General features: G+C 34.4%; 1 protein-coding gene across 1 annotated transcript in view; it reads left to right on the top strand.

The window, feature by feature from the left end:
* LOC129228527 (voltage-dependent T-type calcium channel subunit alpha-1H-like) overlaps positions 1 to 18,877 on the top strand; it is a gene marked incomplete at its 5' end in the record, with an annotated part of 211,680 nt that overhangs the window by 95,158 nt on the left and 97,645 nt on the right. The window contains 3 exons of the mRNA XM_054863207.1: positions 42 to 227; positions 16,138 to 16,255; positions 18,336 to 18,491. Of these exons, the coding sequence (XP_054719182.1) occupies positions 42 to 227; positions 16,138 to 16,255; positions 18,336 to 18,491 (460 nt within the window). The remainder of the gene's footprint in view (positions 1 to 41; positions 228 to 16,137; positions 16,256 to 18,335; positions 18,492 to 18,877) is intronic.

An 18,877-nucleotide genomic window follows, 5' to 3' on the forward strand; every position in this document is an offset into this window, starting at 1 on the left:
GTAAATAGAGAATAAAAACTGAAACACTCTTTTCTCATTAGTTTGGTGGAGCTTTGTCAAAGCAGCGGCAGCGGCCTTTCTGTTTTACGGACTTTTCGTCTCTTAAGAATCCTGAAGCTGGTCCGCTTCATGCCGGCTCTGCGTAGGCAGCTAATCATCATGCTCAGGACCGTCGACAACGTGGCCGTCTTCTTTGCGCTACTCATCTTATTCATCTTCATCTTCAGGTAAAGAGTGCTGCCCTTGCATTACCAAATGTCTATTGCTCTGTCAGTTTTAACATAAAGCAAAAAGGTAGTCAAAATTGACTTGTTCATATTGCCATCTATGGAAAATATTCGAAACTGCTACTGATGAAAATCTGATTTTTTAGCTGCATTGCTCACTCTAATTTGCAACTCTAAAGCTTGAATACGCTACCTTGCGGTGATTAAAAACACTACCGAAAAAGGTAAAACATTCCATTCCAAGAGGGATCACGAGGGACATTACCATTCTTTGAGGTAAATTACAGACTTCAGACAGTTTGAGGTATAATGTAATTTCAGAAGAATAGAAAAGAAAGCTTCCCACAAACACGATGAAATATTACTGTCATTCACTAGGCGTCAAAGCAAGTTATAAGTTACTGCATTTGTTTGTTTTACCTTTTTCATCCGCCATTAGACAGTGGTTCCAGCGCCCCCTGTAGTTTATTGGAGTTGCGAATTAATCCGAAATATCAAATGCTTTTGTTCGAAATGCCTGGAGTGGAGCACAGTATCCACTAGTGGAAGCACATTTGTGAACTTCTTCAGGTGATGGCACTGTTACCGGTCTTTGTTTGACTGTGCATAGCCCCGCTAAATTCTTATTGGCCGTGACAATCGCCGAAAATCATAGCAACAAAGAAGGCGCTATAGGGAACCCTTGTTTCCACTATGTTGCCATTGATTGGTGGATGCAGGGGTTCCGTTCAGCACCTCTTGCGGTCAAAATAGGCGACGTCCAATCAAAAATAAACAAACTTTGAAACGTTGTGGTGGATGCATGAACTGTATCAGTTTAACACAGAAAAATTATCAAGGCCCGCTAAGCGTCAGCGCCATTTATTGGGGCCATGGACTGTGACATTTTGAGGTTAAAATGAGCCTTTCAGAGATGTCATGCACTCGAAGTTATCAAAAGCTCGTCGGAAGACTTCTACTGATAACCCTCGATCCATTGATCTCGCATCCATCGTTTTCCCGCAATGATCGATTTATTTCTTTAAATAGTTTTACGTTCTTCAAAAAGTAGTTTTCCCACATCCATCGGAAAAACTTTTTCTTTTCGAGTCAAATCCAGAATGAAAGACTTTTTTTTCAAAAACCCGGTCTTTGAAATTTAAAAAAGGAGCGAAAACCCTTGAACACGCTGCGCTGAACATTCAATGTGAAAAATAAGAAATAAATTATTACCTTTTGTGCTGAAGCGTAAAAAATAGTAACACAACGTAAGAAATGCTCAAAATTGTACAAAATTAAAAATTACGTGTCTACAATGTTTTGCGAAATTGAACATTATACCAAGTTATCTAATTATCTTTTACATTCCCTATCATTTACATCCTTTTTTTTTTTCATACTAAATTCGGGGCATTCTCTGTGGATTGTAGGAGCTATCGTTAATGCAGCTGAATATTTAAGAAGAATGAACTAATTAAGAACTTCATACTATTGCATTTCGTAGAATTATTTATTTATTGCACATTGCTCAATGTACAGTTGGGAAAATATTGGATACTTAATCATTAGTAATGATTTCAAAAGTATTGATTATTTTCCAACCGTAGAAAAATTAAAGGACAATCGTTACTTTCTATCGCCATTTCCATGGGCAAAGCAGATAAAGGTAACGATCAAAAGATCTCTGGAAACTATTGATCAACCTTGGTATTGTATACCTAAGATGTTTTCATTAATTTTTAAAGACGTAATTTTTTAAAAACATTGATAGCTCCCATTGATTTTAGAGAGGAAACAAGATTTACAACTTTGTCTGTCTGCACGAACAATAAATTATTTTCTAGCATTGTATTATTAAGAAAATATGGACAAAGTTTTCAATAGATATCAAAAAGCTATCAATTTCTTTCTACAATTAGATAGTTCAGAGTATTAATTACTTTCAGATAAAATTAAGTTCAGAAACTTCGGAACTCGGAAATTTATTCTATTCTATAAATAGAGAGGAAATCATTGGTTGTTAAAATAGATATAACGCTGTTAAAATATCAAATAAAATATCGAAATATAAATTACATACATGTTATTTGTGTGTGTAGGTAAAAATGTTTCATTTTTTTTTACTTAGCGATTTGTAAATGAAACTTAAAATAAATCAACTTTATGATTTAAGTAGCTAACTTTATAATTTAAGCAGTGCTTTATTCCTCAAAATCATATAGTAGGGGAATATGGGGCAAAGAGAAATAGCGGGGCAAAGTGAATAGGTGAAATATTTACTATGCGTTTAGAACCACTTATCTGGTAATATTTTAACAGTGTAGTTGCACGTATAGTCTACTCCAGCGAGGAAAAAAATACCGCCGAAGATAGATGCTCGGCGATAATACAGGCAATTTTCAAAAATTGGTACTCATATTGTAATATTTGTTGCAAGTCAAAAATTATTTCTGACATTATAAAATGATAAAGTTCTTGTTATTAATATTTTAAATATGAATTGAGATGTTCTAATATGCGGTGCAATATTTTTTTTAAGTTAATATTAAACTTATTTGTATTTAAAATATTTTGTTGAACTAGTCGAGTACATGCGGGGCAAAGTGAAATAGCTTATTTCGTTTACTCACTCAATCATTTACTAAAACATTTACGTATTCATTTATTAATTGTTTCATTTACATTCCTTCAGTTAGTAATTCTCTTATTTATTCATCGATTCACTTATTTTTTTATTTATTCACTATTTTACTCAGTCATTCGTTTTTCTTCATACATTAATTAATTAATGAATTTAAATATTCATTTATTGTTCCATTTTCATTTAAACCTGATGGCATCAGAGTTTTTAAAAAAAAGAAAAAGTTATTATTTTAATCCTTGCGTCATTTTTGTACTAAAGTAACGTATACTTTAACAGTTTTAGTTCTAAATATGGGAAAACATTGACGGAATTCAAGTTGAACCCGTATGTTTTCAATTCTCAGGTCTCTGAATATTACACTAATATCTGCTGCCAAAGTCAACTTGACAAATATCAGTCATTAAATGAAATCGGCGGTGCGAGAAAAGAGAAGATGCAAACTATCTCTCGATACATTAATAAAGCTTGGAAATATTGATAATTGCTGACTGTTAGCTGTAGGGTCTCGTTTTAGGCGAAACACGTTTTAGGCGTACATTGTAACTTTCGACAAATTGTGTTCTGAAGAACTTCTCTGTACTGAGTTGTTATTCTACTAGAGTAAAAGTGACAGATACATAATAGTCTCTATCAATAACAGTTCATTAAGTGGAACAGAGCAGGAAAGTTAAAAATTTCTAGTTGGAATCCAACTCTTCATGGTGTGCTGCGTCTTAAAAATGTATCCAATTCCGATGTTTTTCGGAAAAAAAACTCTTGATACAAATCTGAACACAAGTGTTTGGCCTCGCTTGAGTTTCACACTCACTTTCTATATTTAGTCACAAATGTGGCCCTAAAAGTAGCTTTTTTGCAAGTCCGCTTTTATAACTAAAGCGATGTTTGAGTAGGTACAAAATGAATTTAAATGTTTTCGTTTAGTTAATCTTAATACCAAAACAAACTTTTTTTTGTGTCCCCTACTTTTTACCGACATGAAATTCCCTTCCCACTTGTTTTTCAGTTTCATTCTTAACTTCTGATCTACACTGTAAAAGAATTCCGAAAAGTTACTGAGTATTTCCGTGTAACGTTTCGGGATTTCAATGGTTTTTATTCACTTCTTGGAAATATCAGGTATCATTGTCAAAACGTTTCCTGAATTGCTACAAGTTGTCCGAATGCAGACTTCTCTTTGTTGTAAAAAATAGTTTCAGCTCCTAGTTTAAAGATTAACTAAGAGTATTTATAAGGTGTATCAACTTCCGTTCGATTATGGCTCGTCCAGACTGATTAAGCTCCCATAGGGAGCGAGTAAGTATGGACTACGCAGCTTTGCAAGCATTGCGATGACGTGAGATACTTGTTGCAATTCTGTTTTAGCTTTGGCCGTGCGATACTGCTTTTGGAACTACCTTGATTAATCAGGAAGGTGCCGAGCTGTTGTTTTACCCCTACCTAAGATTACTCTGAAGTTCCAGACGCATGACTGGGATCGGGAAGGTTACTGAATTTTAGCGGAAAACGTTCCTGGTTTTTGTGAGATATGTTACTGACAGAAATTGGGCACATCAGCTGCCTATTATTTTCCATGAAGTTTCTGAATCGTTTTTACAGTGTATCTTGAGATGGGAGGAATTTTTAAATGTCGGCAAAACGAGGAAGGGGCCTAAACCATTCTTTTATTGCACATTTAATTAACATTGCTAGTGTGATATACAACAACACAACTACTCCGTTGAAAAATTTTGAACAGCAGGCAAAAAAGTGAAGAAACCGTTGGGCACGAATGGAGAATGCACATGTAACAAAATGCAGTATGACAAAAAGATGCAAAATACATTTGTATGGAAACTTGAATTCCTTCGAACGGTACAAAGAACATTAAATGATTTTTCGGGACAACAATGTGGTTACATGTAAATGACGAATACGTATTATTGAGCTATGATAAAGGATGTTTAGCATGTCGTGTGGTCTCCCGAACTGTTAAAAATTGTCGGAAGCCAGTGTTGCGAGTATTCGGTACGATATTAGGGAATACTATTTCACTCGTGAAGAATTGCGATCCAACCATGCTCTATCAAGTTGAGGTCAGGAGAACATGCTACGTTGCATTGCAATACTTCAAAAAGTTTTTCTCGTGGAAAGCTCTATGAAATCTGGTACTATTATACCTTCAACAGAAAGAAGTCATCAAATGCTGCAGTTCGAGATATGACATGAGGCCTCAGGATAGGCCATGAGGCCTGTCTGCATACCTTTGGGTCGTCAAATCGCCATTCTGGAAGATATGCAGGTCCTTATACATGAATATGGTGATCCTAACTCATACCATCAAATCACCTCGTCTGTAATATGATCCTTCTAGAACGAAAATGGGGTTATTTGGAGTGCCACTTTATCGCTATACCAAAACTCATTTGGTGTCAAAGTAAACGGAATCGGAACTCATCAATGAACAGTAGTTGACGTCAATCACTTTGACTTTGAACCCGATGCTCTGCAAAACCACTTTCTTCGATCCATACAACGTAACAGTCAACAGAATATAGACTTACTTGCCTATGTCCTATTTCGGATTGTTTGGCGGGAGACTCTTTGTCTTTCTTCGAAACAATCGTTTTCGCTGCTGAGTAGCATCGGTTCTTCTGTCTCAACAGGTTGTTAACAGTATTTAGCGACCTTCATATGACGTAATAAAAAGTGGGCGATCTTGTTCCGATTAATATCTCCCGTTCCCAATTTCTTCAAATCAATTACAATTTTGCAGCATTTTGCACTTTGGATCAGGAACCCTGCGAATGAATGCAATGAATGAAAGCAAGAATTATCTTTCTGTTAAACTAACAAAAAAAGAACGAAATCGAATTTTCGAAAAATCGCTTTGAGGTGCACACCCCCATGCTATAAACTAATTCTGTGCCAAATTTCATGAAAATCGGCCGAACGATCTAGGCGCTACACGCGTCACAATCATCCAGACAGACAGACAGAGATCCAGACAGGCTTTCAGTTTTATTATTAGTATATATTTTCTGCCACGTTTGAAAACATGGAGGCATTATTCGACATTCGTTTTCGTAATAATTAATGGTGCAAAATTGTTAAAGCTTTGTGCTGCATTGATTTTTTAAGCAGTACATGCAATTAGTTTGCCATTAATCTACTCGATCAACAGAAAAAGGGAAAGCAAACATGCACGCAACATTACCTTTAATTTCGTAAATTTAATAACAAATGTATGTCTACTGTCAATGGCGATAAGTTGAGCTGCTACGAATATACCTTACCCACTGCCTATTTGAAGCCCTCATTTTAATTAGTAATTGAAGTAGAATGAACGCTTCAAAAAGAAATATTTTTCCAAAATTTGAAGAAAATTCTTTAAAGCTTTAGTTTAATGAGCTTTGAATTTATTCAAGGGATATGCTTGAAGGGGACCAAGACGTTCTCGACTTGACAAGTTCGGGCAAAACGGTTACATTATTAACCTGCCTATCTTTTTACAAAATAATTATTTAAAAGTGAAATTTTTTCCAGTGTTTTTAGATACTATTAGGAGCATGTTAGTGTTAATAAAAACTATCACTTGTTGAAAAGTATTTTTAAACCTTGTCTGAACTAAGACATAGTTTTTCGAGAACAAAATGATGGATTACAGTTAGGTACACTTTCTTCACTGATGACATAAAATGTTACCCTGAAATTTGATATGAGGCAGTGAGAAGCAAATGGATGCAAGTGGACATTTTAAAGTTTTGAGCAAAACGTGTTTAAAGATCAGATCCTAGGTAGGCTTTCATTGATTTTTTTTTTCTAAATCAAGCTGTATACCGGAACCTACCAGGGCCACTGGTACCCCAAGAAAGATGAGGGGTTCATCCACCATTTGTGTACTGGTTATCTCCAAATTTTTAATTTTTCCACTTGCATCCCTTTGCTTCTCACTGCCTCATATGTATCTTTAAAATAGTGAAACTGATGATGCTTACCTCATTTCAATTTATTTTTACCAATTGATTTTTCTTTTTTTTTAATTTAGAGTTGAACATTCAAAACTGTTCAAAAAGTTCATCATCAAATTGGGTTCTTACAAAAAATATTCAACAAAATTTCTAAAACTTTTAGGTTCACTTGAAGCATGTGGTATAAACAATTGTGCCAAATTTCAAACATGTACTAATAGTAGAACTTCAGTAAAGTGTACCTAACCATCAAAAAAGCACATTTCGAGAAAACTGGCGAAAACATTTTCGACCCTTGCAGTTACCCTTACTGTTATATGTTTTAATCTTCGTGTTTTTCGGGTTCTGTTGACCGGAAACATATACACCGAAGAGCCATTACATTATGACCATCCTCTATCTATAGAAATGGTCTCGCCCAGGACCAGAACCACTGTGCGTGCGCGGTTGATATTGGAGTTTATAAAGCGGGTATGCATTGTCTTTCTAAAAATAGTGCGATTAGCAACATAATGCGAAAAGCAGCTATAGCGAAGTCTGATTTATCAGACTTCGATAAAGGTCAAATCGTTATGGCTCGCCGACTGGGAACATCAATTTCAGAAACGGCGCGTATAGTGCCCTGTTCACGTGCAGTTGTTGTGAGCACGTATCAAAAATTGTGCAGGGATGGTGAAACTGCAAGTCGCCAGACAACAGTGTGTCGTCCACGGCGCATTGATTCCAGAGGAGAGCGGAGATTGCTACGCATTGTTCGCCGTAACCGAAGAGATACAACAGCCGAAATCACCACCAGTTACAACACAGGTGACCTTGACAGTGTTTCTCAACACACTGTGCAGTGTACATTGCTGCGTATGGGCCTACGCAGCTGGAGGCCGAAGCATGTTCCTGCACTGACGAAACGTCATCGCCAGATGCGGTTACAATGGGCCAAGAAACATCGGAATTGGACACTAGAGGAATGGAAGAAGGTTGCATGGTCTGACGAATCACGTTTTTTGGTCCATCACCTCGACAGGCGTGTGAGAATACGCCGATTTCCAAAGGAATCCCTCGCTTTCGGATGCACAGTTGGACGGATACAAGGCGGTGGCTGGGGTATTATAGTGTAGGCAATGTTTTCATGGAGCACATTAGGTCCCATTATCCCCTTAGAACAATCCTTGACCACTGTGAGCTACTTGAACATAGTTGCAGACAAGGTTCACCCATTCATGGCAACAGTTTTTCCTGCAGGCGATGGTGTTTACCAACAGGATAATGCACCACCTCATAAGGGTCAAATCGTCATGGATTGGTTCGAGGAACATTCCAGTGACTTTCAAGTCATGTCTTGGTCCCTAAACTCACCTGAAATTAATCCAATAGAGCATCTATGGTCCTACTTGGAAAACCAAATTCGTGCTGCCCTGCTACCCCGTCGTAATTTGAGGGAATTTCATGACCACAGTTGGTGAGCGCTTGGCACCAGATACCTCAGACTACCTATCAGCACCTTTTAGAATCAATGCCACGGCGGGTGCTAGCAGTTTTGAGGGCTAAAGTTGGTCTTACATGTTATTAGCAGGGTGGTCATAATATAAAGGCTCTTGAGTGTAAATTTTTGAAAAGGGGGAAAATCTCTTCTATTTCTTAAAATAAAAAATCAATTTTTTTTTCATTTTTTTTTCCCCTCTTAGTCTCCTAAAGCAATCCTTGACCGCTTTTCTTGCCAGAAGCACCTTAGAATACATCTTGAAATTCGCTATAACTGCTTTAAAGTTCTAACAATTGAAATTAGCAAGTATGAGACAGTGGCAATACTAGAGATTGATGTACAGAACATTGTTAACACGAAATTAACGGGACCATGATAATCATTTCACGCTATCCGGCTTTCATCTTAGGTGATAAATTATTCAGTGATTGTTAACTCACGGAACCAAATACGCATTTCGTGTAAAGTGATATTTCACATTAAGTGATTTCGCGTGAACGAGGTTCGACTGAACTCTTACATTAAATTTGGGTTTGTATATCGGTTTCGTGTTTCTTGTTGTCGCTGTAATTTTTTATTAAGTTTAAAACATGATTTAGTTTATATTTTAAATATTAATAACTATATTTACAATGGCGTTGTTTCTATCAAATAAAAGTACTACTTTTAGTCCCTGAAGTTGGTAGAATAAGCAAAAAAATTAATATGGAGCAAGGAAAATCTTTTATTTTCAAAACGTTTAATTTTTAATATTTTTTTTAAATGTCCGATTTTTCGAATAAGGCGTGATCTTTATGACGTAACAAGTGATGAACTTTGGTGCGCACTCCACTGGCGCGGTGAATTTTTACGCTTGCGGTCTACCGCGTGTCCAGGTTATGATGACTGAGAAGCAAATCAAAAATTGCACTCTGCGCTTATTGTATCAGTGAATGGCATTTCATCACTTGTGATGTCATGCGCAGAAGCGTATAAAAGGGAATTGAATCTGCGCACAGATTAAAATATTTTTTTTTAAATATTAAACTTTTATTTTAAAAATGATCAAATCCTATGTTTTTAAGCGTGCTCTTTCAGAAAAAAATACTTTCAAAATTTTTGAAACGACCTCATTATTTATGTCACTTTTAAGATTTTTGAACATTAAATATTATTAAAAATGTCCTAAAATAAAATTGAGGATTGTCCTTAGTAGAAGCACAGTCATAAACACTAGTCCGTAGAAAAGAATGTCAAGCTCCCCCCCCCCCCCCCGCTCTCCCTCTAGTAAGCCTTATAGTAAAACAAATGAGTGAAATTGTCCTAAAGAAGGAAAATATTTTTCAGACATAGTTGTGCAAAAGTACATAGTTGTAAGTTTTTACTATAGTAAGTTGCCGATATGTTTCTCACATCTGTAAAACTTTAAAAAGTATTTTCTTTTTGCTTGGAGCGCGTCCATAAATGATATCATGGTTTGAGGGGAAGAGGTTCGTGAAATTGTGAAACTTTGTAAAAGGAGCGAAGGAGAGACGAACAAGAAGTGTGACCTCACGCATCGTGGTTGAAATGAAAATAGTTTTCACATCGATATGAAATATAAAATGTGACAAGTGGAGATGCAGTAGTAATGTAAAGAGTGCCACTTTGTGATTAGAGGGAGAGGGTCAAATATAATGAAAAATGAGTGTTACGTCATTTCGCGGGGTGAATGTGATAAGGGGAGATGCAGTACTAATGCAAAGAGTGGCACTTTGTGATTAGAGGGAGAGGGTCAGATATAATGAAAAATAAGTGTTACATCACTTCGTGGGGTGAATGTGACAAGGGGAGGGGAAGTAGTAATGTGAAGTGTGACACTTTGTGACTAGAGGGAGAGGGTCAAATATACTAAATGAGTGTTAAATCACTTCGTGGGGTGAATGTGACAAAGGGAGGTGCAGTAGCAATGTGAAATGTACACTTTGTGACTAGAGGAAGAGGGGCAAATATAATGAAAAATGAGTGTTACATCACTTCGCGGGGTGAAGTGACAAGGGGAGGTGCAGTAGTAATGTGAAGTGTGACGCTTTGTGACTAGAGGGAGAGGGTCAGATATAATGAAAAATAAGTTTTACATCACTTCGTGGGGTGAATGTGACAAGGGGAGGTGAAGTAGTAATGTGAAGTGTGACACTTTGCGACTAGAGGGAGAGGGTCAAATATACTGAAAAATAAGTGTTACATCACTTTGTAGAGTGAATGATACAAGTAGTAAGTATACAGTTCAACTTTTTTCATTCTGTTTCGGGAAAAACTCAACAAATGAATGTTTCTTACGATTTTAAGAAATATGAAGACTTGATTTAAATGTTATTAAACTACCATTTCTAAATTGTATTTAATTAGAAGTAATAATGTCGTCTTTCAAACGAAAAGTTTTAACAAAAATTAAATATTCTTTTTACAAATTTGGTGAAATTATTCATTCAACAATTTACGGACAGCCCCTTTTATAAAATCATTTATATTTATTGGACTCCGTGAAAAAAATTAAAAATAAAACAATGGTATTACGTTTCAAAGTACTTTTGAAAAATATCTAACAAAAATATAAAAATACTCTTAATGTACTAAAAAGAAGGTTCTAAAAGTTTTGAACGAACTGTTACCTATACAGCAATACTCCAAAACATTGCAACTGTATTTTGACTTATACCATTTTCTTTAAATCCGTACACAAAGTAGTAATGATTGTCTGAACTGTTCCGAATTGCTATCCCTCCGACTATTATGCTCGCAAGCTAAATATTGAAGCAAGTTTGTGTCGGCTCCGCTACGTAAACGCTCGTTATTTGGAAATGAATAATCATTCATCTCGACATAAACTACTACATGAATGAATATAACTGTCAACTTCCGTTAAGTTTTATTCTGCTTCGAAGAGGATAGGACAGAGTTTCTCCTGCGGCAGAGGGAACGATCGTTGTGCGATGTATCTTTTGCAAAGAGATAATGAGGAAGACTGGATGTTTGCACTGAAGGGTGTCTGGCATTGATGTGATTTGCTTAAAAATAAATTTTTAATCAAGACAAAGCTATATTTTTAAAGATAACTTTAGTAAATTCATTCTTTTGAATTGTTTGACCTCGAAGTAAATAAGGCCTAATTGAAACATAGAGCTATTTTTAAGGAGCTACAGTTCAGCTACTAAAAAGTTTTATGTCTGAATGGATGTGTGTGTGTGTGTGTGTGTGCGTGCGAATGTAGTGCATTTGAGCAAGTTTTTATTTCTTTGTTTTTTGAAAAAGTAACATGTCTTTCTCACAGTCAAAATGTTAATTTTTTTAAATAGTCTTCTCTTTGTCTTGTGGAATATTTTGAATTTTTTAAACAAAATACTTTGCTATTTTGGAAAAAATACTTCAATACTTCTCATGCGCTCCTTTGAGGGAGGATTATGAACATAAATAGGGAGCATCTTCTGATCTAAAGTTCGCTGAAATATGCCAAGGGATCCAAAAGTCAGGACGAACTTTAAAAATGAATAATTCGAAAACGAACAAAGATAAAAAAGATTTGGTTTGCACTAAACGGATGGAAAAGAAGCCGAGTTTTGTGTGGCAACGAAACAAAAATAGTTCTGTTGGCAACCAACAGATGACGCTGCCGGATTTCTGATGTAGCATCATGGAAAGCAACAAAGGATATAAAAAGAACGGCAACAGGTAATGGTAGTCGAAGCTTGTATGCATCAAAATGCTGTCCATAGTTGAGAAAGCCTTAGTTCATCTGTAATACAAGAATTATGGGGAAATAAAAAACTATAGCGCCATCTGTTGGTCAAAACATAACTATTTTTGTTTCGTTGCCACACAAAACCCGGTTTCTTTTCTATTCGTTCAGTGCAAACCGGATCTCATTATCTTTATTCGCTTTCGAATTTTTCATCTTTGAAGTTCGTCCTGACTTTTGGAACACCCTCTAATTTGATAAAAAAAAATCAACTTACGATTTATTTACGTAATAAAACAGAAAAAAACTAAAAAGACACTTCTTCTTGAGTACTCTCAAAAGTGGAATGCAAGGGAAGTACCAGTATCGTACCATCTTCTTAGATCATTGCTGTATTTTCATTTTTAGAAATATCAAAGAAGTTATTTATTTGTTTTGGTATAAATGTCGAACATGCTTCATTTTTTCGTAATTACACGAAAAAGTAGATTTCTTACATTAATATTGTTCTCATAAGAGTTACATTTGCAAGATTTATATGAAATATGGCGCAATAATGTATTTTACAAACAATACCACAGTTAACTTTAAAAAACAAAATCAAAACAAAGCAGTTTGCGTCTTACTTTATGTAACTATAGAGTCAGTCAGAAAAACTGGTGATTTTACTAGCGAAATATTTCCTGCCTCGATTATTTTGATATTTTTGATAAAGTAATATTTAGGTACATCAATGAGCATTTACCTTGACGTTGAACACATTTTCCTGTTGATGGCTGGAGTATAATATCCTGTAAATAACCGCCATTTCTTTCTACAAATTCAGAATGTGACTCAATTCATTGAATAGTTTTTGGATAGTGCATGCGCTGTTTGAGTTTCAAAGGATTACAAATGCAGATCTTGAGAGTGTGTCTACACACTAATAGTAGAGATTCCTATCAACACAGCGTGACACGTAGTAGATCATCTTGAACTTAACTCTTTAAGGACGATGGCTCATCCACTGATCTTACCCCCTAAAGACGGAGGTCACTTTCGGAACAGCATCTCAAAATCGACTCTTCCGAAGTAGAAAAGCCATTCGGTTTTACGCGGGAAAAGCTGTGCTCCTCTATTGTGAGCTAATTGGGAGGGAAGAGAATTCCCCTTATGGCAAGATTGCTTATCTCATCCGACGCTTTGCTCAAGAATGGGCAGAGCTTGCAGCAAAATTTCTTTTTCTGTTTTTTTTTTCACTTCCTTTCTTTTCTTTCTTTCTTTTTTTTTTTAATTTCACCACTTTAATATGATTAAAAAACTATTTTGTAGTTTTAAAATGAGGAATTTTCCTTTTTAGGAGGAACGGGTTGAACAGATTTTTATGCTCTTGTTGTGCAGTAATTGACATTAAAAATAAATTCAAAATTGAAGACAAAAGTACGCTTCCAATAAGACAAAGAGATTTGAATAGTCGCGCAAAGGTTGCGGTCCAATTTTCATTCTCGTCTTACTTTCATTTTAAGAAATAAGTAGTATTTACTTATATACTTACTCTTTTTTTGCTAATTCATTATTTAATGCTGCTAATCGCAATCTTTAATAATTAAGTATTATTTTTAAATTAAAGAGCTTTGTTTTCATTAGCAGATGAATAAAATCTTTTAACTAGGACTATTTAGGAATGCTATGCACACACACACACACGATTACTGAAATTCTGCAGCAAATGTAGAGTATTTTTTAGCATATTAATCCAAAATACTAAAGAAACATACACATGGACGTTTTTAAAACTTTTTATTCCCGCTCCTCTCCATCTTTTATTCCGAAGATCTGCAAAATCAAAGATAAGCACTTTTCAAACAAAACTGACTGACGTTTTTGTATTAATTTACCGGCACTGCTGCTATAATCCAAAGTTTTGTGTACGTATGATATATTAGAAAATAACATGTCATTGTATGACGGAGACTAATTGCCTTTTTATCAGGGACATTGAACTTAAAATTTGACGTGTTAAACTAACTGTATCTCAAACTCAGATGCTCACAGTAACGTAAGTCAGATTTCCCTACTTTGCAAGAGAGTGTAAAAACGTTTCTTTACTCTACTGCATACAAAGGTTGGGACTCGCGCTCTTATAAAACTGATCAATAAATAAAAAGTTTTTTTTTTCTTTTTTTTTTTTTTTTTTTTTTTTACAAAATTACGCTGTTATGGCTTAATGTAGAATAGGACAGTTTTTCGGGACACTACCGTTGTAAAATAAAATACCGAACTTTGGGAGTTCCTATAATGACACAATGCCCTACCGCTAATCATTTATAATCTACGATTTCGTACAAAAGTAGGGGCATAAGTATTCATTTTATCGCGAGTTTCATCATTGGTGACATCAGTATGTTACTTGATCAGAGATTTTAGCTTATAAATATATATATATATATATATATATATATATATATATATATATATATATGTACACAAGGTGTTTCAGTTAAACGTTTCAGAACTTCTTTGAGGGGTAGGGTACATCCTGACTACTCGAAATCATATAGCAATGTAGGGTCGGAAATGCTTTCCAGAAGCGGGAAAAAAAATCTTTTAAAGACTTTCATTATTAACGACGTAAATAAAAGAAATGCATTGTTTTGTTTATCAAAAATTTTAAATAATAGAAATGACAAAACAGCAAATCTATTGCGGAAAAAAAAGACGACTAAAGTTTCCCACCATACAATTTTGCAGCTAATCACATTGAAGATTGACACGAAATTATATAACATCGCAAGCATGTATGGAGAAAGCTCTCTCCATAATAAAAGTATAGGAAACGCAATTAAACTAAAACATTTAATTGATCCCGACCCGAACAAAGATACTAAACGCTTCTACTCCTTCGCCTATTATTGTATTCTTTCCGATTTGTATGTGATAGGGAATAGTACTTGTATCTGTACATAAACAAAAAAGAAGAAGGGAGTTTTAGGTTTGTGCGAAACATTTTACCGAAGAAAAATAAAAGAAAACATAAGATTCCCTCTCTTTTGTAGAAATCGCGCACAATACCCTTCTAAGCAGAGCAGGAGTGAATTCAAAGAAAATCGCCGCGGTCATTAGCGGATCGCTGATAAAGATCTCCCGCGAAAGTTTCCCGCCCCGGTGGTCCCGACTATGTCCCTTCCTTTTATGCGATCCACCCCCTGAAGATACTTCTACCGGCTGTAAACGCCCGAGCTCGTCCTCAAAGGACGTTCATCTGACCCGCCCGAAATCGGCCGTGTCGTCCTTAAAGTGTTAAATGAGACACATTGACTGTTTACGTTAGTCCTAGATATTTTGTTAGGATGTAGTTATCTGAACAGTAATAAGTTGGAATTGTCTTCAACAAACTTAAAACAGTATTAAACATATATTAGCTGGAAATTTCATTTTCGGTATTGTTTAGTATTTCTCTAAAGGAAATCTATATTGTATACAGTTTTCTCAATCAACTGAAGTAAAGAAATTCAACTCAAATGATGAGTACTGAGCTGATTACGTATGATTCAGCAACCCATTAAATCTTAACTTTAAAGAAAGCTGTGAAGCATGAAATCATACTGAAAGGACTTTCCTTTAAAAAACCGGACATTTTGTACCGCACGTGACAGTTTATTTATTGAATTAAAATAATAATTTAAAAGGAAATTAAACAAAAATTTGCAGTTCAAAAATCACAAACGTATCGGTGAGTTCTTAAGCCAAAAATTTTGTTCAGTACATTTTTTTAATTATTAATATTAATGAAATATTTATCAACAGTCACGTAAAGGACAATTGAGGCAGTGAGAAGCAAAGGGATGTAAGCGGACATTTTCAAGTTTCGAGTAAAACGCGTTTAAAGATAACATCCTAGGTAGGCTTTCATTGAAATTTTTTTTCTAAATTGTGCTGTATAGCAGGAACTACCAGGGCTGCTAGTACCATCTCTTGTCCCAAGACAGAAGAGAGGTTCACCTACCATGTGTACTGGTTATCTCCAACTTTTTAATTTTGCAACTTACATCACTTTGCTTCTCACTGCCTCAATTGTGGGCTTTTACGTAAGATGACCCGAAGCAAATCACTCTTTTTTTAAGTTATTATATTAGTGTTAAAACTTTTAAAATATTTATTCAATTAAAGTAGCATTTCTTCTTTAGTATTTTAGGTATGAACTTGTTCGGTTGCAAGTTTTGCAAAAAGATGCCCGATGGAATAACGCAGTGTGATAGAAAAAATTTCGACTCTTTGTTGTGGGCGATTGTTACAGTTTTCCAAGTAAGATATTGTTTCTCTGTATAATAAACTGTTTCACTTCAAAACTGTTTTCTAAGTTTTCATTAAAAAAATGGGTACATTGAAGTTGTCATCAAATCCCCGCAAGCCAAAGCAAATCTTTCAGTGAAATATAAGAACAACAACCGCTAGCTTAAACCAATTTCCTTTCAAGCATTTTGTATACAAAAAAAAAGAAAATCAATGTTAATTTGGGAAAAAAATTTAGAGTTATAAGCACGTGTTTTAGATATGAAAAACTTCCTACTTTACACTGTAAGAAAATCCAATGTTGTTTACAGTAGAAGTTGCAGGCACCGTAGCTGCCAAAATATTTATGCATTTCGATTTACCTAAAAGACTTCTGAAAATAAATTCTTCATTACAAGAACATCAACTAAACCTTTTATTCATTTGTTAAAAGTTATTATTACCTTAGTAACCGATCCCCCTCCCAAAAGTCTTTATGCACGTATCCTGATCCCCTCTGACCTTTCGACTTCTCGCCTTTTTTTTCTTTCTTTTTTTTTTCTTTCTTTATTTTTTTTTCTTTCATTACTTTTTAGGCTTTACATTGACAAGATACCTTGGACAATGACTCTAACATGCGTATCTATTCAATTTTAATGCATAGAGATTCAGGATTGCAGTAAAAGAGCTGTTTCCTAACTATTGAAGACAAAATCAATAAATTTTATTTTCTCCCCCTCTCGCATAATCATATTTTTTTAAGATACAAGGTTGGTTAACTATTGTAACGTCCGGCTGTATCTATTTCTCCTTGCTATATCGATTTAAAATTTCAAGTCTTTGTTCATTCTTCACGTTTAATATTTGTACAAAATCTACATTAAACGCTCGTTGAAAAACTGCTTGTAAATAAAAGTAAGTATTCATATGGATGTTACCTAACAATGTTCGTATACCACAAAATACTACTTATTAAAAGTTGTAGTGATTGCAAATGCATGTTTGATCGAAAATGATTTCAATTTTCAAGTGCGGTAGCTTTCTCTTAGCATTATTAAAGGCTGTTTCAAGTAAGTAAACCACTTTCCTCGGAGTAGAAAGTCGCAAAGTTTGACCTTTGAAATTTGCTCAGAATTGATTGCAAAAGTCCATTTGCGAAAGTTTCTGAAGTATAAGTTTTTAGATTATCATAAAACTTTTCGGATATTCAAAAGTGAATTTCAATAGATGTATAGAAAGTTCAAAAGTTTGGACATTTTTAAATCTTGAATTACTGAAATTATAAACTTTTTTAGGTGGTATAAATGACTTTTTATATACATAAACAAACTGATAAAATCCAATTATTTTTTATTTTGGACATTCGTCAGAATCAAATAATAATATTATTAATAATATTACTATTATTTTATTACTCTTTGTGACAATATTCTTACTTGTGTTGATCAAAATGCTAAGAGTTCATTTGGGAGCACTAATATGCTTTTAGAGTGAATAAAATATGATGGTACCTTATCCTCTGCTCCGTTTGTTTAAATAAATCACTTTGTGTGGTTCAGATTTGTGTTTTATGCTTCTAATGTTTCATAGTGAAGAAAAAACTAATACAAATCTACCTAGTTGCTGCGCTACTTTGTGGTATTAAAAAATTAATTGATTTTTTTAATTAATGTTTTTACTTTTTTTTTATTTTATTTAATTTTTATTTTATTTATTTATTTTTTTGATTTATGCATTTGAAAGCAATAGCACATTAAAAGAGAAGAACGGGACTTTTCGTAACGTGCGTGAACGAAAAGAATGGAAATAATACCAAAAAACTAAGCTACAAAAACTGCTAGACAAAATTTATTTAACTACCGAAGTAGTTAGTGTTTGTTTATGAGCTTTTGATATGTTTAAAAATAAAAAAGTAATTGGTTTTGTTTGTTTTTTAAATTGCTAGTTTTTTTTATTCGCATTGAAATTTAATTATACTATTTTGAATCAATACTACATCAGCAACAACATTTTTGTCTTTGAATCTAAACATCCGAAGAGATCATCAAAGTTGTTCTTTTAATACTTAGTCAGAAAAAGAAATTCTTAATCTTGACTTGTTCTATTGCTGTAGATACTTACACAAGAAGATTGGAATGTGGTGTTGTTTAATGGCATGGAAAAGACTTCCCATTGGGCAGCACTTTATTTTGTGGCATTGATGACGTTTGGCAATTACGTTCTCTTCAATCTACTAGTCGCCATCTTAGTAGAAGGCTTTTCTGCTGAGGTATAAAAATAAAGCATTTTTCTCTTATTTATTTCTCTACACTATATGAACATTTCTTCGATGGTTTGACATAATTTAAGAAAAATAAAAAATGTTTAAACCACCAAAGCAGTTTATGCAAAAATACTTCAGTATATTTTTATTAATTATGTTACACAAATATAATGAAAATTGCAGCCATTTTTATGTGAAGTGTTTTTTCTGCTTGAACGAATTTTTACCAGATTTGAGACATTAATGTTAATAAATCAATTTAGTCCGAAAATCATCGTACATATCATATTTCACTCCAGGTCCTCCAACCAAATGTACCATCCAAACCAAAACATGAGATAATTTAATTTATGAAATTTAATTTAGGCGGGAGGACAAGGCGGATGAAATGC

Source organism: Uloborus diversus, chromosome 8 (assembly GCF_026930045.1).
Source record: "Uloborus diversus isolate 005 chromosome 8, Udiv.v.3.1, whole genome shotgun sequence".
NCBI classification, from domain to species: domain Eukaryota; kingdom Metazoa; phylum Arthropoda; class Arachnida; order Araneae; family Uloboridae; genus Uloborus; species Uloborus diversus.